Here is a 16820-nt window from a genome sequence, read left to right on the forward strand (position 1 = left end):
TTATTCACTTTAACCACCTAGCCCACCGTTTTCTTGGCTTCTTTTCGATTGCCCAGGGTCCTCCATTTTCGTTTGCTCGCATTTCACCAATCAAGCTGTCAAATCTCAAGACTTCTAAATCAGTGCCTGGAAGCGGTTTATCCTTGACGAAAGGGATATGCCTATCCATTCTCAAGATTTCCCACAGGAAATCATTTTTCAACATAGAATTGTGGGAAATTACGTTCATATCTATGACATGTTCAGCTTTGAGGACCTTGTTTATGGCGCATGTCCATGGGATGTATCTATCGCGCCAATAATGGCATAAGCCTTCTGGAACACGAGCTGTTGTAATTACAACTTGGATTGGGACTTCCGTGGTGGCCACGGTACTGGGCGGATCCTCTAGTGGGCATAGCTGGACAGTATACTATTTTGAAGGTAAGCACAGGTTTTTGAATCTCTCTAGCAGTGAAATAAATCTTACCTCTGACATGATGGCATGAACCCTATGCCCGCTGATCGCAGATGTGTCCTCCCCTATCGGCTCTCCAAAAGGCTGAGAGTCTATTCTTGCGATTCTGGTGTTCATTATCTGTTTTGCTCCAATAGACTCCAGCACATCTAATGGATGATCACTGCTACGGGCTCCCCATGTCGTTCCATAAGCTAAGTGTAAATGTACAATAACACGCTTCCAGAACCCATTTGATTGTTGTTGAGCGTACGCAATAGAATCGTGAATCAGATTCCAGCGCAATATAAAGTCCGTATCGTTAGGGTCTACTTGTACGACCAGGATAAACTGCGTTTGCCGCGGCCGAGTAAAGAGCTCCGGTCTTAATGTATAATTCTGATCTGCAAACTCTTCTGGCGGGCAAGTGATGAAGCTGATTCTCCTATAAGTAGATTCGTTCCGATCTGGGGGGGTAGAGTGACAAGTAAGAATCCAGTCGGGTACTGGAAGGTCAAAGACCACATTGCCTCTAAATCTTTGGATATGGTATTCTCCTTGACGGGACAAATATTTTGCCCTGGGTAGTGATGTAGCAGTATCTTCTTCTTCTCTCGGAATCGGTCCGTCAGTTGGTACTATGTACGGAATCAATTGTTGAGGCGATCCAAGAGAAGCCGCGTTGAGGGGATTCGTGTGCTGGGGAGCACGTATTGATGGCAGCGGTTGACCTTGGTCACTCTCCGCCTGGACATAGGCAATGGGCGGCGGTGGGTAATTTTGTTGTGGATAGTATGGCGTCTCCGCCTTGACTTCTTTCAAGAGGCTGATAACAAACTCCTGATTCTCTCTGACTGCGTCATTTGAGAACGCTTTATCGTGGAGATATTCGCCATAGCGCTCTCGCCATAGAGGATCGAAGTCGTCCAGTAGCGCGAAGTCAGAAAGGGCAGATTGTTTGTGGCTGTCGTCTTGGTGGACTCCCACGGGCGAAGGCGTGATTTGATGTTGCATTTCTTCATTTCTAGAACTCGATGCTAGGGCGCTCGAACGAGATACTCGAGGATCATTAGCTGGTGCAACTTCTTTTTTGTAGAAGACCTCAGAATAAGAGGATACGGGACCGGGTCCTTTTGGGCGTTGAGGGACATCTTTCTCTGGTCTCGAAGGCTGAACACGACCGTAGTTGTGTGGTCTTGGAGAGGAAAGGTGTTGCACCTTCTTTCTGAAGGCTAATAGGCTAGCTTCGTAGGTGCTTGGATCCTCTGCTGCTACGATTGGTAGATGATGTTGTACATGTACGGGTGAGTTTTGGCTGTGCTCATCGGGTATCGGTAAAGATCTACAGCTCGTGCGATCACAAAGATCGACTTCTGCATCGAGAGCCGTCTCAGTATATGTCGCCATATCTTCGAGGAACCTCTGAAGAATATAATCGTTTGGAGCAGCAGCGGTATCGGGTAATCGAGCTTGAAGCTGCGCAATCTCCTGCAGGATCAAAGCTGTGTCGTCTTTGATGGCTGCTGTATCGTTGCGGATTTCCGTAGTATCGGTTTTGATATCTTTCGTCAAAGATAAGGATATCATGTCGAGAGCCAGTTCCAGGGCTGATTTGTGAGCTTCCAAACTGGATCTCAGCTTCTCCATATCGCCCTGGCCGTTGATAGCCCAGGCGGCTTTGCTCTTGATGCGTCCATCTCCATACTTCTTGATACATGTCTCAACTTCGAGAACCACAGAGCCGCAGTTTGTTACGATTCCCGACACATGGTGCTGGATTGTTATTGGGAATGGCTTCGTGTCATCTTTGGCGTCTTCTTCGATGAGTTCAAGGACTGTCTGGAGAGAATGAAGCTCGCGCGATACCCTGTCTAGGTCGCTGCGGGCTTCTCGACAGCTGCGCACAAAAGTATTAATGGATGTGCTCAAGCTGCCGATAGCTGTGATGAGGCCAGCGCAGCCGCTGATAATAGATAGAGGATCCATTTGAAGAAGCTGAAGAAGCCAAGTGCTGATGCGGGGATCACATTTCAGCTGCTCTCAGTTGAGACACGTAGCCAGCCTTGCGCATCGCATCCTGGTAAATGGCTGAATCGGAGCGCGTCTATTGGGTGATTTTTCACCAACCAGCATCTACAAGCGCTTTACTCAAGATTCTGAGATGAAATGATAGCGATGTGTGATCATAAACTGTTTATCTCAATTTTTCGAATTCCAGGGGCCTTTTTGTATGATTCTGTTTGCTTCTCACTTTGTTTCCGGGTTGCTCGCAAGATCATCTGGGAGGACCAAATACTCTATGGCGAGGATGAACCAGAAAAAGTATGCCTGCCTATGAATAGCAGAGACCTGGAACCCAAAGCTGTAAACATCACATAGAACTCTTTTTCTATCTGTGCTCCATGTTATTTGAAGCACCAGCTTCTCCTAACCGAGACTCATCCTTTGGCACAAGCTCAATCGCCGAGTCTCTCGAATGCGGCTGAAGATTGCCAGGATATCTCATATAGAATGCAGCCATGACCAAAAGCATCAAAACCGAGTCAAATACAAAAGTTGGCCATTCCTTCTGCTGCAGATATCCCTCCTTATCCATAGCGAACTCGACGACTCGAAAGATGTTGCGAACTAGAATGAGAGCTGATGTAAAGTAAAGCATATGCAGGTATGCCTCCCAACGGATCGAAACTGGCATGCTAGTATGCCTCAAGTGGACCCTGAACCGTCGATGAAATACAACACAGCAGCCTACAAAAGCGAGGAAGAGTAAAATCTGGGCGATAAGGCCCGTAATAACGATGATGTTTCCGATGTGAACAAGGTCCTCATTCGCAAGCAATCCACCGCCATTACCCTGGATATTGAACGTGAGAAAATCTCCAAGGACGAAAAGTCGAGTCGTCCAGCGAACGGAGATGAAAGAACAGCTCTCTCCACCTATAGCTCTAACTAGACGAGAATAGACCATGTATAATGTCGCTGCGAAGAAGACGGGTGGAAGTAGTAGAAAGAGGGCTTGCATGATGTTGAGAGGGAGCGAGTCGGTGGCATTGTAGCATAGAGCTCGGAAGAAGTAGCCCAGTACTTCGCCTGCAGATAGGTTAGAGTTGTAGAGAGGTCCGAGGGATGGGGAGACATACAGACGCCGCCGAGGAAGAAAGGGAGACAGAATCGTGTTTTTGACTTGTGCATTTTATATCCAACGGCTGCTGTTGCGATGGCGAAGAGAAGCGTGAAGATGATTGATCCGACGAGACTGGGGACATATTGCCAGAGGTAAACTTTACCGAGATATTTCTTTAACTCGGGCATTGTAAAGAGAATAGAATTCCACCAGAAGCTTGTGAACGATCAGGGGAAGGAAAAACGACAAAGAAGATAGAGCAATGAGCTATGATTGTTGGGCGAATGTATTGTACTAATTGCTTGACAAAAGGTTTCAAAGAAAGCATATGCATTTGTCTAAAGGACAATGACGGCATGAATATATATCCTCTCCATTTTACATTAAATTTCAACTTCAAATCCTCCGCTGACACGCGTGTTGCGTTCAGGTCTTGCGTACCAAAAAGCTCCAATCATCAAGAATACCCTGAACCTGGAGATAAGATCGGGTCGTTTAAGCCCGAACACGCGTGTTAGCTAAGCACCTGACAGGGGCTGCGAGCGACACCTTACCAAGGCTAGACTAGTCTGGCCTATTTAGGCTTTGGGCTTGCCAGGATTATCTGTCGATCACGTCGCTTATTATTTGCGAATCCTTGATGATGAATTCTTGTTTCAGCTCATTAATCTCACATCTGACTCTAAATCTCTAGGCTACTACTGTTCCGAGTTGCTATCTCTCCAAATTCTTCAAAATTCCTTCTAGGTGCGACTCAGCATGCTTCGACGAAGTCATAAAAAGTCCAAGAAGGGATGTGCACAATGGTAAGTCGAGAACATCTCGAGCTTCGCAATTATGGAACATGAACTGATACCGTCTGATCAGCAAGCGACGTCACGTAAAGGTATCTATCTCCCCATGCTCAATGCATGAGCGCTTAAGCCTAATCTCCCGCATTGACTCCCAAGTTCCCATGACTAACACGCGTGTTCAGTGCGATGAAGGCCGCCCGACATGTCTCCTCTGCACAATGTCAAATCGAGACTGCAGCTTCGCCTCCGACCCGCAACCACCCCAAGACACAAACTCCTCGACCCCGGAATTATCATCTCGCGAAGGATCACTCCTCAGCCCCGAAGCTAACCTCAGATCAACGAGCGCAACATCCCTTTCCGACAGCCATGAACAGTCGTTCGATAGCGTTGTCAACATGGAGCACATGGAACTCTTTATACATGGGATAACAAACAAAGACTTGTTTAGTCTTGGTGATAGAGTCGAGCATTCTCAAGAGACGCTTCATATCTGTCTTAAAGAGGCCGCCAAGGCACCGTATCTCTTGCATCAAGTGCTGGCATTCTCTGCACGCCATCTAGCGGCTATTCATCCCGAGCGCTCCGAGAAATATCTGCACCAAGCTGTTGAGTTGCAAACACGAGCCGTTTCGTTGTTCAACTCGACAAAGCGACAAGTCGATTCGTCGAATTGTCTCCCTATTCTCTTGTTCTCGGTTACTCTAGGCCACCACCTCCTTGCTGATGCCTTGGCTACCCGAACTTCAGATGGTCTTGATGGGTTTCTTACTCATTACGTACAGTGTGTTGAGATGAACTGGGGTTTGTATCGTTTAACACTCTCCGCATGGCCTTTACTTCTCAACACGGAGCTTGAACCAGTTCTATCGTGGAGTAGTCAACAATCCTCCAAAGACCCTACAGGAAAACACTGTGAGCCCATTGTCCAGCTCGTCAACGACTCGATTGCTTTGTCAAATGACGAAAAAGAAGTGTGCCGTGAGGCAATACAATACCTCCAACTTGGCTTCGATGCCATGTTCAAAGAAGACGATGGCGGTCGATATCGCATGATATTCCAATGGACGATGCTAGCGTCACCCGGGTTGACAAGCTTGTTAGCTACAAAACGGCCAGAAGCTCTGATCTTGCTGGGTTATTACGCCTTGTTATTACACCACGCACGAAGTCTCTGGCAGGTTGGGGATACAGGGGTATACCTGCTTGGACTTATCACGGCCTATCTTGCACCGGAGTGGCATATCTGGCTTGAGTATCCACGACGAATAATGCGACAAAAATGAAGGCATATATATCCATTCTATTGAGAGCTGGTCTATCGAACCATCAGCAGTTCCATCAAAGTGCCATGCCCCAAGGTTGCAGATCTCCACATACGACACCATACCTCAACAGGAAGATCCACACAACCTCAACACTAAAAAAATACAATACGAGAAAAAAACGAGAAAAAGAATGAGGCACACCGGATTTGAACCGATAACCTTCAGGAATCTCCGTGCTAAGTAGCTGGAATCTGACGCGCTACCGTTGCGCCAGCGCCCCATTGTATGTTGGTTGAAACTCGAGTTTGCAACCAGTCCCTTCAATCTGGCTCGTCGTGGAGCCGATTTTCGCCGTGGGATATCACAATTTTTAGATAACTTGCTCTGAACTTGATAAAAATTTTCTAAGTTTAGGCTACCTTACCTAGTTGTAAAGACCTAGAGTTATAATACTGGCATCAGTGGTAAGGGCAGAATACATCGCTGCATGAGAAAACCAATATAACGCTTATTAGTTACAAGGGCTCTCCGCCTCTTTCGAGAGCCCACTTCGCCAAAAAGTCAGGATTTCGCTCAACTTCCCCCTTGCAGCCCACCAACCACTCGAGGTACTCCTCATGCTGCTGCAGTGTTTGCTGTAAGCTTTGCTTCTCAGAGAGGAATTTATCGCCGGCTCGCCCAAACATTCTGAACAAGTCTTTGAGGAGGAGTTGAAGACGGGGAGACAAATGCCATGGAGACTCGCCCAGGGATCGAAGACAATCAAAATCGAGGATTTTCTGGTTCAAATCATGGACCCTTTTCGGAGAAGTCATTTCGCCGTACTTTGTCGTGAATCTACCCGCTTCAGAACGAAGCTCAGATTGAACATCTTCTGGCTGCTGTTCCAACAAGAACACGAACCACCGACAAAGGTGCTCGGCCAGTGCTGACCGCCCATTCTGGTCCATGAAGCATGCGTTGCAGCAAGCCTTGTCAAAGATCTCTTGCGTGAGTATTACTCCGTCCCAAGTTAGCTGCCCCATGGTAGGTTCCCATGCCTGAAACCAATACCCGGCACCCGCACCGATTCGAAACGCTCTCAACTCCTGCCATTTCGTACATCGAGGACACCGAGCCATCCACAAAGTCCAAGGATGTTGGACACCTTGATAAAAACGCTTGGATGGCCGCCCTTGTTGCATTGTATCCAATACGCCAGGGAAATATCGATCGAGGGGGGATATGATCATATGGTTTTCAATCGAAATGATGGGAAATCTTTCAGTCCCAAACATGCCATCATGGCTGGCAATGGTCGCGTTATTGAAAACGTGGCTTTCGTATTGGCATGCATTGCACTTTCGATGGTGTCGGCTACTGCCGAAGCTGCTCCGCATTGAGACCAAATTCCACAAAAATAGGTTACGTATGTTTTCCGGGCTATACGTGATGAGTCGCAAAAAGTCGCCATAGTGCATTCCCTCAAAGGAATCCAGGTTGTGGTTTCGGATCTGATTGAACAGCTCGTTAGGACTTATGGCTAGAATATCCCCAACAATGAGGTTATAGCGATCTTGTATGCTTCTGCCGCCGTCGGCTGGGAGTGGCGTTAGCGGTGTTACCGCCCTCGCGATGCGTCCAAGCCCAGGCTCCCAAGAAGTAATGGTCCTGATTGCAGGGGTCGCAGTCGGGGGCTTTTGCCAAATCACCTCGGCCAAGAATTTGTATTGAAAATGGTAATAAGGGAGAAGCCTCTTGCAACCGGTACAGGCCCACCGCGGCCGCGTCTGTGTCTTCAAGACGCCGGGGTCACTCCAGAGGGGTCTTCCGTGGCACTTAGTGAAGGGCAGAAGGGAGCCTCCATGTCCCGGAAGGCACTCAAGAGCCAGCAGACGCTCAATGAACTGTTGTCTCTGAGGTTTGATGATTTTCAGGAAGTGGCGGTTCGTTTGACGTAGCGAGATCAACCCGATCGGGTCTAATAAACGAGCGATTTGCTCTTTTAGCTCCACCGCAAGACCGTCCAGAAATGGACCTGAAGGCCGTCGATTAAACGATGGTGGGCTAGGCGTCCACTGGAGAATAGGGTTGAATAACCGCTGGGGTAGTAGAAGAGCTAGTACTCGAAGTTGTGGTGGTAATAAGTGTAACACAACAACGGGTGATCTCGTATTCAATAACGAAGAATACATGTCTGTCTGTGGCATGGCGAGGAAGGCCATGAGATTCAGACCGAAGAATGATCAAAGAATGTGAATTAGAATTAATCAATTTGAAGTGATGAAGAAGTTGAGTTTGTTTACGATTTTCAGCGCCTCAACACTTTCCTGTTGGTTCGCCTACCTCTTCGGGGAAGGGACAATGCAAGACCGAGTGTGCAACATTCCCTATGGGCAAGTAGGCAGGAGCCTGGTGGATGAGCATTCTTCCCTGTTATCGTTGTTAGGTACTACCTTAAGTTGGCACCCATTGCCAGAGGCACTCATGCTGCGGTCTGTCCTGCCCATACCACCGACGCTGGTATCATAACTTAAGGTCTTTAAAATTAGGTAAGGTAGCCTAAATTAAGAAAATACTTACCAAGTTCAGGGTTAGATTATCTAAAGAGTAAACCGCTTCCATAAAATTGGCTACTATGGTGTTAGCTTGGGCGAGCGTAACTGATTGTTTTCGAGGGCAGTGCGAATTACAAGTTGCAAGGCTCCATTTATTAGATTTCTGATATACCAAGAATGGAATTTTTGATTTATTAGCATATTCTGTAAATAGTCTATCATTTGGCGCCTCATCCCCGATTCCCGCAGCATGAAAGGACTTTATGACTGACTTCCGTTTACTTTGGGATGAAGCTACTCGCTTTTGGCGATCTGTGAGTGGTTCACAACGAGAGCTAGGCTTGGTGAGCTTGCTAAGTCTCACAGGCTTGGCATGTCAGCATTGCTGACTACAATCATACCGGACATGCCCGCGGAGCTCCACGGCTGCCATTCCACAAGTAATCCCCATCGAAATTACGCGGTTACCTCAACGGAACTGACGCGGCTACGAGGCTGTGAAGCTCGTTGTGAGAATCGCCAAGATGAAAACATCTTTGGCGATAGCGATGAAGGATATTGAGAGTTGGTCTATGCCGCTTTTGAGCTGCATATAAAGAGTCGAGCCGTCGACTTGAAAATGGAATTAATCTAGCAAAACATTCGAGACACTAAGTTCGTTCATCGATATCCACACCATGATTCTCAATCGTCTTAAATACGCTCTTGCGGCTGTCTTGACAGGCAGCTCCACTGCCCTTGCGATCAAACCCAATGTCTACGACTATGTCATCATCGGCTCTGGACCAGGAGGAGGTTCTCTGGCGTGAGTCAAAGCACGAACTTGACACAAAACTCGCGTGCTGATGGATAATAGCGCCAATCTAGCTAGAGAGGGACACTCCGTCTTCCTTATCGAAGCGGGAGGAGACAATCACACCAGCATCCTCGAGCAGCTTCCAGCTCTGTGAGTTCCAATTCTCGCAAGCCCCTGCTGTTACTAACAGTTGCCAGGGCTCGAACTGCTGCCGAGACTCCCGGCCACTCTTGGCAGTTCTTCGTCAATCACTACGAAGACTTTGATGCGGCCCGTCGTGATCCCAAGTACACTTATATCCAGACCAATGGTTCCTACTACGTTGGCCTTGACCCGCCTGAGGGTGCTAGACCGTAAGTTCCAGTGTCCCTATCGCATCATCGATTTTTGGTTGATAATGGGATTGCAGTGCCGGCTTATACTATCCCCGCGGCTCAGCCCTCGGCGGAAGTGCGCAAGTCAACGCCATGAATTTTGCCTGGTGTCCTGATAATGAGTGGGACTACATCGCCAATCTTACGGGCGATGCCTCCTGGGGCCATGAACACATGCGCCGACATTTGATGAATATCGAGAACTGTACCTACGTCCCTGAGGGCACTCCTGGTCATGGTTTCGATGGCTACCTGGTGGTAAGAATCAGCCCTTTTTCTTCGTGGCGGATTATACTGAATTGTCATCTATAGAACGACCAGAGCAACGCAACGGTCAACATCGGGTCTCCTAATGTCGCCAACTTCTTCTTACATATGTTCCGCGAGACTGAAGGCATTGATGTCGAAGATCCCGCCGAGATGACCGAGCTTCTCCTCCGCGATCTCAACGGTATCGACCCTCTTCGCTACGAAAACGGCCTAATGTACAGCACGCCCGTCGCAATCGATCCCAGCACAGCTGCCAGAAGTGGTGCTGGGATTTACATCAACCAGGTCATCGATGCCGGACACCCTTTGACTATCAGTTTCCACTCTCTGGCGACACGAGTTCTCACCAAACAGGGTCGCAATAAGAAGCCCCGCGCCTATGGTGTGGAGTATATGGTTGGTGAAGGGTTGTACTCAGCTGATGGGCGATATGATCCTGAGCAGACTGGTGAGATTCGGGAGGTGTACGCTAAGCATGAAGTCATTGTTTCTGGCGGCGCTTTCAACACTCCGCAGATCCTTATGCTAAGTGGTATTGGCCCACGCGAGGAATTGGAAGCTTGGGATATTCCTGTTGTTGTCGACCTACCTGCTGTCGTGAGTAATCCAGCTAATCTTCAACTGTTCCATGCTGACCACCTCATTAGGGCTCTAACCTACACGACAACTACGAGGTTCCTGTTCAAATCCGCGGTGAAGAGAATTGGCTTATCCCCAGAGAGTCTCCCTGTACTGGTACCTTCGATGACGAAGACCCCTGCTTCGTACTCTGGCGGGACGACGCGTCGGGACCATACGCAGCACGCGACAGCAGCTACGGCGCCGTCTGGCGAAGCAGCCAGAGCTGGGACAATGACTCGGATCTCATGTTCCTCAGCAGTCCAGGTCTTTCGGGATTGGTAGGTTTCTACCCAGGCTACTCAACCGGCGAGAGAGCAGGCAACGATCCCGCAGAGTGGATGCACGCTGTCGTCAAGATGCAGACGAGCAACAGCGCCGGCACCGTTCGACTCAACTCATCCGATCCTCGCATCCGTCCCAACATCAACTTCAACTACTTCACCGAATCTGCTGAGCGTGATCTCGACGCTATTGTTGAAGGAATTGAGTTGCTCAGAAGGGCATTTGACGCGACTGGTGTTCCGTACACGCAGCTCAGTCCCGATCCCGAGAACCTGAGACAGAGTATTCAAGACTTGGCTTTCAGCCATCACGCCTCATCAACCTGCGCCATTGGAGCTGATGACGATGAGAAGTCTTGTCTTGACTCGAGATTTCGCGTGCGTGGCGTTGATAATCTGCGCGTTGTCGACGCGTCTGTCTTTCCTCGAAGCCCTGGAGGTATGCCCAACGGTCCGACCTGGACTATTTCTCGCAAGGCTTTTGAGACTCTCCTGGAGGACAATCATTAAGCTGCCATAAAGGGATGTTTGGATCACTAGTGGTGGTGGCCGAGGGACTGAGTTGAGAACTGTGGATTGGGATGAGAAGTTAACATTCAGATGAATTACTTGTAGATGAGATTTGTGGCTAATAGCGTTTATCCGCACAGTCAACATGGAGTTTCTTCTACCAAATTGTGAACTTTTCGCCTTTACTTCAACCTATTACATACATTATATATTAGATAGTCAACAATCGTTCAATACTTTAAGCTTCTTTTGGTCGCTGCAAAAAGGAGAAATATAGAGTCCAGGGTACGAAATTACTGAGAACTCTATTCAGACCCAATAGCCTATCACAGCGCTCACCCCTTCAATAGTGGCTCACCTCCTGACCAATGAAACAGACCCGCCTCACTGTCAGATTAAGACATGGAGAAAAAAAAAGATGACAGCAAAACTTTGATCAAGTCCTGTCCATCGGAATCCTCGGATGTGCACGATACAGGGCTTCAAGTCACCCATAAACCCCTTTCTAGAAGAACCAGTCACACTATTACACCAGCCGCATCCTATTTTCAATCGTCGCATGCCTAGTGCGCCATCTTCAACAAGGTTGTTAGTGCTGACTACTCACGGGCGGCCGAAATTGCCTCAACTTGCGGGGAAGACGGAGCATCCTACGACGAATCAACGTAAGTTCACGTCCCAGAAACACAAAAAGGTGAGGCCGGGGGCAACACATAATGCCATGTCTGATGTACATTCTCTCAAAAGATATGGTGTTTCATGTACCTACCTACTCATTCATATTACCAAGCTATGACTAACACTTTCGATGCCCATTAGATAACGGGCAGTCAGACCTGTCCCAGGCTGGACTGCTGTAGGCCATGCGGTCTAAACATCAGATATTCATCACTGTCCCTATCCCGAGCCGCGTGCCGCCGGAAATCGTCCTCGCTCACATCCAGACCTACACGCCCATGCTGGCCAACAACGATGTCATTATGAGCTTCAAAGAGACGACGCCCAACATGGAGCTCGTCACCAAAGACCCATTCTTTGGCACGCCGAACAGCAGCGTGAGGACCTTTTCGTCCAGCGAGAGACTCATGCTCGCGCCCGGCCTGACGAGGGATAGGAGCTGGCCCGTGACGTGTCTGAGTATACCGAATGGTATCCGCTGTAGAGCTGATGCCAAGGCTGGTGTCACTGTGAGGACGGAGTGGATTGTGAGGCCGAGGCAGGAGTTTGGAAGTAGTCCCGGTACTAGTAGTCCGGGGACGCTGGTGGAGGAGTGGGAGCTGTATGAGGAGGTTATCATTGAGGCGAATAGTCTTCTTATGCCGTTTGTTGCGAGGACTGCGGATGAGGTCCATAGAGGGATCTGTCAGAAGGTCGTGGATGAGGTTGTGAACAAATACTTAGCCAATGGTACTCATTGATGAATTTTAATAACATATACCTACTCATTTTGATACTGATTAACGATAATTCCTCGTTTCCCCTCCTGATGGCCCCCAGAGTGACATGAAGTCCTTGCTCAAGGTTTGGGTGACTAGTTGAAGCTTAGAATCCTTCAACCGCAACTCACCTGAGGCTCATCTCACTTATGCACCAGTAATACGGGCTCTCTCGTATAACTGCTCTCCACTCACAAGATATCCAAGTCTCCACTCTCACGCAACACCACGATGGAGAAACCTGTGGAGTCTTTGCGAGACATCGAGACATCAAAAACACCGCGTAATTGGTTTAGTGGTAAAATTCTCCGTTGCCATTCGAGCAGCGTCGGGGAGCCCAGGGTTCGATTCCCTGATTACGCATTCAATTGACGCTTCAAAGCGTCTTCTTTTTGTTCCTTTTGCATGTCTTCTCATGGTTGCGGTGTTGAGATAGGCTGGAACACGTACGAAACTTGGCGACAATCAACGACCAAAGCTAGTGCATACTAAAATAAGTAAGAATGAACTTTTGTAAAATGATACTATCAGTTAAACGATCGCATTTCAAGTGAATGCGGATAAACTTGCGGCCATGAAACGTCGAATAGTTTTAATAGAAAATTGCGTTTTGGTCTTTGTTGCAAGGAGGGGGTACCACAATCACTCTCGCAGCCAATGCGTGCCAGAGCTGACGCCCGAACTCCCCATGCTTAATTCGCAAACGTCTCATACATGATGACCGCCACAGGAACGATAGCATCATCTCGGTAAACCACCGTCTCTGGTTGAGAAAGTATCTCCCCTCACTATGTATCGCACCTACAACCTGCAACTGTGAGTTTAGTATAATTGAGCTAACTGTTGGATGCTACAATATCGTCTGAAGTTGTCCGATAAGCGGAAGATGGAATGAGATGTGGCCAAGAGCTTGAAACAGCAGAAAGAACCTGGAAATGAAGTTCGTAATTTATGATTTGTTGAATGATAGTGGATGATTGAGCTAGGTTGCTGGAGGTTCGTAACATTCGATAAAAGGTCAGAAGGTGGGCAAGAGCTGGGAGAGAACACCAAAGAGAGGACAAGAATCGGGCCAGACCGCCTCAACAACACTCCCTCTCAACGGCTGCACCTCTCCATCTCCATCTCCCTCACCCTCCCTCACAACAGCCCACTTCTTCAGAGATTTCCTCAGTGTTATATTGATTCTTGGTGGCGATCAACAAAACTTAGGAACGCTTGCGGTCGCAGAAATGCGCCCCGCTCCATTGGCAGGGGCACACTTTATATCGCAAATGCCATGAAGTTCACATCATAGACAGATTGTGACTGCCGACTGCACAAGGGTCAAGCTCACTTGCTGGTGGGCAGTCGGAACCTCAAAGTTGCACTTTCAATCTCGTCGGGGAAAAGCGACTCCATGCCAGCTCGACGATCGGATTCAGCCCTGGAAATTTCATCAGGTATAAGAGATAGACAGTGAAGGCCTGCAATGTCTCCCGAGACGCCTCAGACTGTGAGAATCCTAGTTCATTCATATTTTTCAATGACATCCATACTAGGCGGTGAATGAATCGGATGCACCTGCTCAGACGATGGTTATGTTGAGTTTCCAGATACGACTGCTGCTGCTTCCTTTGCGCGCCTGACTTGCGCCTCCCAGAGTACCCAAGAATCAGAGTGGACAGAGACAGAAAGGAAAATGAAGAAAGTCAAGATTTCTCTCCAACAAACTCCCAACAAGACATCATCATCACTCATCTTAACACTACGAACCATCAACAGCATTCAGCAGCATTCATCACTTGTCCCGACTATGGCTGAAAGTGATTCTGATTATTCTGATTCTGGCCTTCCAAGTCTGAAACCGTTTCTGATTCCGGGATTTGATTACAGCAGCACACAGAGAAATCACGTCACGCAGACCTCGACACCCCACGATCCCAATGTCCCCGTCGAGGCGCCTATCGAGAATGCACCTGATACTGAGTCTTCACAGCCAGAGAGTTCAAACGCCCAGAACACTGGAAGTGACCCAGCAAACCCCTATACGGATGCCCCAACCGAGGAGGATCTTGTCAGTTCAGAAACAAACTTCGACACGGAAACCTCAGTAGACCCCGACCACAACGGCCCCGTCGAGGAGCCTGTCGAGTGTTCACTTGATCCTGGACCGTCACAGGCGAAGATCTCGGAGGCCCAGAGCACCGGAAGTGACCAGGTTGAGAGAAAATGTAGCAATGGAAAATGCATAAGGCCAAGGGTTCCTCCTTTCGAGACGTGTCAGACATGTCGTGAGTATAGACTTGCAAATTACAGGTGATCATAGACGAAACTTCAACCCCGAATAAGATTCAGCTTTAACTGACCACTCAAACAGGAGAAGAAATGGGCTGTGTGAGGGTTGTGGGGGTGGCGTAGGGGAGACTGGTGAGGAAAAATGTGACCAGTGCAAGTCTAGAGGAAGGCGTGCTGGCCAGAGAAAAAGTAACGATTGGCGTTCGAAGGAGTAGGTAACACCCTGGTATGAGGAGAGTTTGCATTTGCTTCGTGTGGCCTCGAGTCGATGGCATCCGAAGGCCCTGCGGGATTGGTTTATTGGCGTCTCTAGCAGCTTAACTTATAAACGTTTTCCAGCACAGCTATTATTTTACGACCCAACAGGCCCCTCACGTGTACCCCACATTTTCCACCAATCGATCCGTACGGCGCACTCGATACGGCGCAGAGTGACTTTCTTCTGTGCGAAACTTAAGGTAAGTACTACAGATCGATCAAAAACGCGCCGCTTGTTCTATCGAAACGGCAGAACAACCGGCACACTAAAACTAACCTAAAATACCCTATATTTTAGTGACTTTTTTCTAACTTTACCTAATTAGGTTTACCGTAATTAAAGTACATTAGCCTGGATTGATTTTTTCGAAATGTAACATCCGCCAACGCTCAGTCTATACGCCATACGTATTTTGCAAACATCAACCTAGTATGGACTAGTTTCCCTGTTTGAGACCCAAAACCGTCACAGAGAGAACCTAGCCATTACTAAGATCTTTAGCATACCTATATAGAGTTCGTCAACGAGACCTCGAGGGTCAGCTACCACAGCTTCCAGCACATGAATAAGGAATGAGAACAATAGATTCATAACTAACGTGAAAGAGTGAGGTAGTTAATAAGACGTATACCTATACTGTAAGAGAATGTTCAAATGACAATAAATCCTCCGTTCTTGGCTTGAATCTGCTTACGCTCCCCGAATTATCGTATGGCATACCTAACTCCGAGGTGCTGAACTAATGAACGTCCTGGTACTAGCAACCCCATCCCTACAAACCCCTTCGCCATAGAGCTATCTCTCGCCAACCACTTTATGGCCCTTAAGGTGGACCGCACTTCCAGCTCTTGTAGTGAGGCTTCTTGGTAGTCTTGAACGCAAAGTTGTCCGCTCCCTCAAGACTGACAAAGCTTCCCTTACAATTGGCCTCAGTATACACCTTGCAGTCGAAGCAGCTGACAAGGGACTTGGTGTCGTCAGAGTAGACATCAAAGTTCTTGATGTTGGCGGGAAGATTGTAACACTTTCCGGGTTTGCCGACACCAGTGAAGGACTTGCCGGGCTTGATCTTGAGCTTGATGAGATCAATGCCCGGGTTGCAGTGATCGGTGCGGGTTTCGAGGGTGACGTCTTCTTCAATGGCCATGGCGCTGGCGCCGAGGCCGAGAGTGATGATGGTGATGAGAGAGGATAGATGCATTTTGATGGTGTTGGTTATTGTTCTTGATGAGATGCTTGGATCTTGGACTCTTTGTGATGATGAATCTCTCATCAAACCGAGCAGTCCCTCTGCTATTTATGCTTCAATCAGGGTCCTCTTCCAAGAATACTTCAGTTACTATTGTCGCCTTCTTCAGAAGTAATATTCCATCAATCCAATCCGGTATGCCACCAAAGCCTATGAATAGCTCCCAGATCCCGTCCTCCGACGGCGAGAAACGTGGAGCTTTTCGTCTGCAATGAATCAATCCATGGTTCTCAGGCTCACATCTCTCCGTGTAAAAGCGCAGCGAGTCGATTCGGAGTCCGCATTGTTACCTTTCTGCGGTCAACTATTAATAGTGACGTGCCTCCGTCGAAAAGCGCAGCGAAATCATTGGAGCCACGCTCTCACGACCACTACTCCAAATTACCGTTGCATCAAATGATCAAGCGAGGTAAACACTCTTTTAGCAGATTCGGATTGTAGATCTAATAATACTTATGGTGTGATCTATTCTCGGAAAAGGTCCTTGGTGACTTCAATCGTGGTAGTAGAGTTTCAGCATGTCACTAAGAGATATTGATAGGAAGGCCACAGAAGGGAGTCATATCACAGCCCCATGCAACGCAAACT

At 48.2% G+C, this 16820-nt stretch overlaps 8 protein-coding genes and 2 non-coding genes across 10 annotated transcripts; 5 read left to right on the top strand and 5 right to left on the bottom strand.

Moving 5' to 3' along the window:
- Positions 1-4: 4 nt before the first annotated feature.
- FPRO_01838 (uncharacterized protein) lies at positions 5-2422 on the bottom strand (the record flags this gene model as incomplete). Its single annotated transcript, XM_031227028.1, has 2 exons — positions 5-412; positions 470-2422. The coding sequence occupies 2 exons, from the start codon at positions 2420-2422 to the stop codon at positions 5-7; spliced, it is 2361 nt and encodes a 786-aa protein (XP_031074635.1).
- Positions 2423-2825: 403 nt separating this feature from the next.
- Positions 2826-3748, bottom strand: FPRO_01837 (uncharacterized protein; the record flags this gene model as incomplete). Its single annotated transcript, XM_031227040.1, has 2 exons — positions 2826-3526; positions 3577-3748. 2 exons carry the CDS (start codon positions 3746-3748, stop codon positions 2826-2828), a joined length of 873 nt encoding a protein of 290 aa, XP_031074636.1.
- A 571-nt stretch (positions 3749-4319) lies between these two features.
- FPRO_01836 (uncharacterized protein) lies at positions 4320-5640 on the top strand (the record flags this gene model as incomplete). The annotated part of the gene is made up of 2 exons (XM_031227051.1): positions 4320-4366; positions 4428-5640. 2 exons carry the CDS (start codon positions 4320-4322, stop codon positions 5638-5640), a joined length of 1260 nt encoding a protein of 419 aa, XP_031074637.1.
- A 173-nt stretch (positions 5641-5813) lies between these two features.
- On the bottom strand, positions 5814-5902 carry tRNA. The gene is given in 2 exon segments: positions 5814-5849; positions 5867-5902. It is a non-coding gene; the product is annotated as a tRNA-Trp (tRNA).
- A 235-nt stretch (positions 5903-6137) lies between these two features.
- Positions 6138-7811, bottom strand: FPRO_01835 (uncharacterized protein; the record flags this gene model as incomplete). The annotated part of the gene is made up of 1 exon (XM_031227062.1): positions 6138-7811. The coding sequence occupies one exon, from the start codon at positions 7809-7811 to the stop codon at positions 6138-6140; it is 1674 nt and encodes a 557-aa protein (XP_031074638.1).
- Positions 7812-8836: 1025 nt separating this feature from the next.
- Positions 8837-11011, top strand: FPRO_01834 (uncharacterized protein; the record flags this gene model as incomplete). Its single annotated transcript, XM_031227073.1, has 6 exons — positions 8837-8964; positions 9016-9105; positions 9153-9308; positions 9365-9587; positions 9642-10196; positions 10247-11011. 6 exons carry the CDS (start codon positions 8837-8839, stop codon positions 11009-11011), a joined length of 1917 nt encoding a protein of 638 aa, XP_031074639.1.
- An 863-nt stretch (positions 11012-11874) lies between these two features.
- Positions 11875-12429, top strand: FPRO_01833 (uncharacterized protein; the record flags this gene model as incomplete). The annotated part of the gene is made up of 1 exon (XM_031227084.1): positions 11875-12429. One exon carries the CDS (start codon positions 11875-11877, stop codon positions 12427-12429), a length of 555 nt encoding a protein of 184 aa, XP_031074640.1.
- A 299-nt stretch (positions 12430-12728) lies between these two features.
- tRNA lies at positions 12729-12810 on the top strand. Its single transcript is given in 2 exon segments — positions 12729-12764; positions 12776-12810. It is a non-coding gene; the product is annotated as a tRNA-Gly (tRNA).
- Positions 12811-14128: 1318 nt separating this feature from the next.
- FPRO_01832 (uncharacterized protein) lies at positions 14129-14827 on the top strand (the record flags this gene model as incomplete). The annotated part of the gene is made up of 2 exons (XM_031227095.1): positions 14129-14647; positions 14807-14827. The coding sequence occupies 2 exons, from the start codon at positions 14129-14131 to the stop codon at positions 14825-14827; spliced, it is 540 nt and encodes a 179-aa protein (XP_031074641.1).
- A 979-nt stretch (positions 14828-15806) lies between these two features.
- FPRO_01831 (uncharacterized protein) lies at positions 15807-16130 on the bottom strand (the record flags this gene model as incomplete). Its single annotated transcript, XM_031227106.1, has 1 exon — positions 15807-16130. The coding sequence occupies one exon, from the start codon at positions 16128-16130 to the stop codon at positions 15807-15809; it is 324 nt and encodes a 107-aa protein (XP_031074642.1).
- Between the last annotated feature and the right edge of the window lie 690 nt (positions 16131-16820).

Source organism: Fusarium proliferatum, assembly GCF_900067095.1.
Source record: "Fusarium proliferatum ET1 genome assembly, contig: FPRO_scaffold001, whole genome shotgun sequence".
Classification (NCBI taxonomy): Eukaryota; Fungi; Ascomycota; class Sordariomycetes; order Hypocreales; family Nectriaceae; genus Fusarium; species Fusarium proliferatum.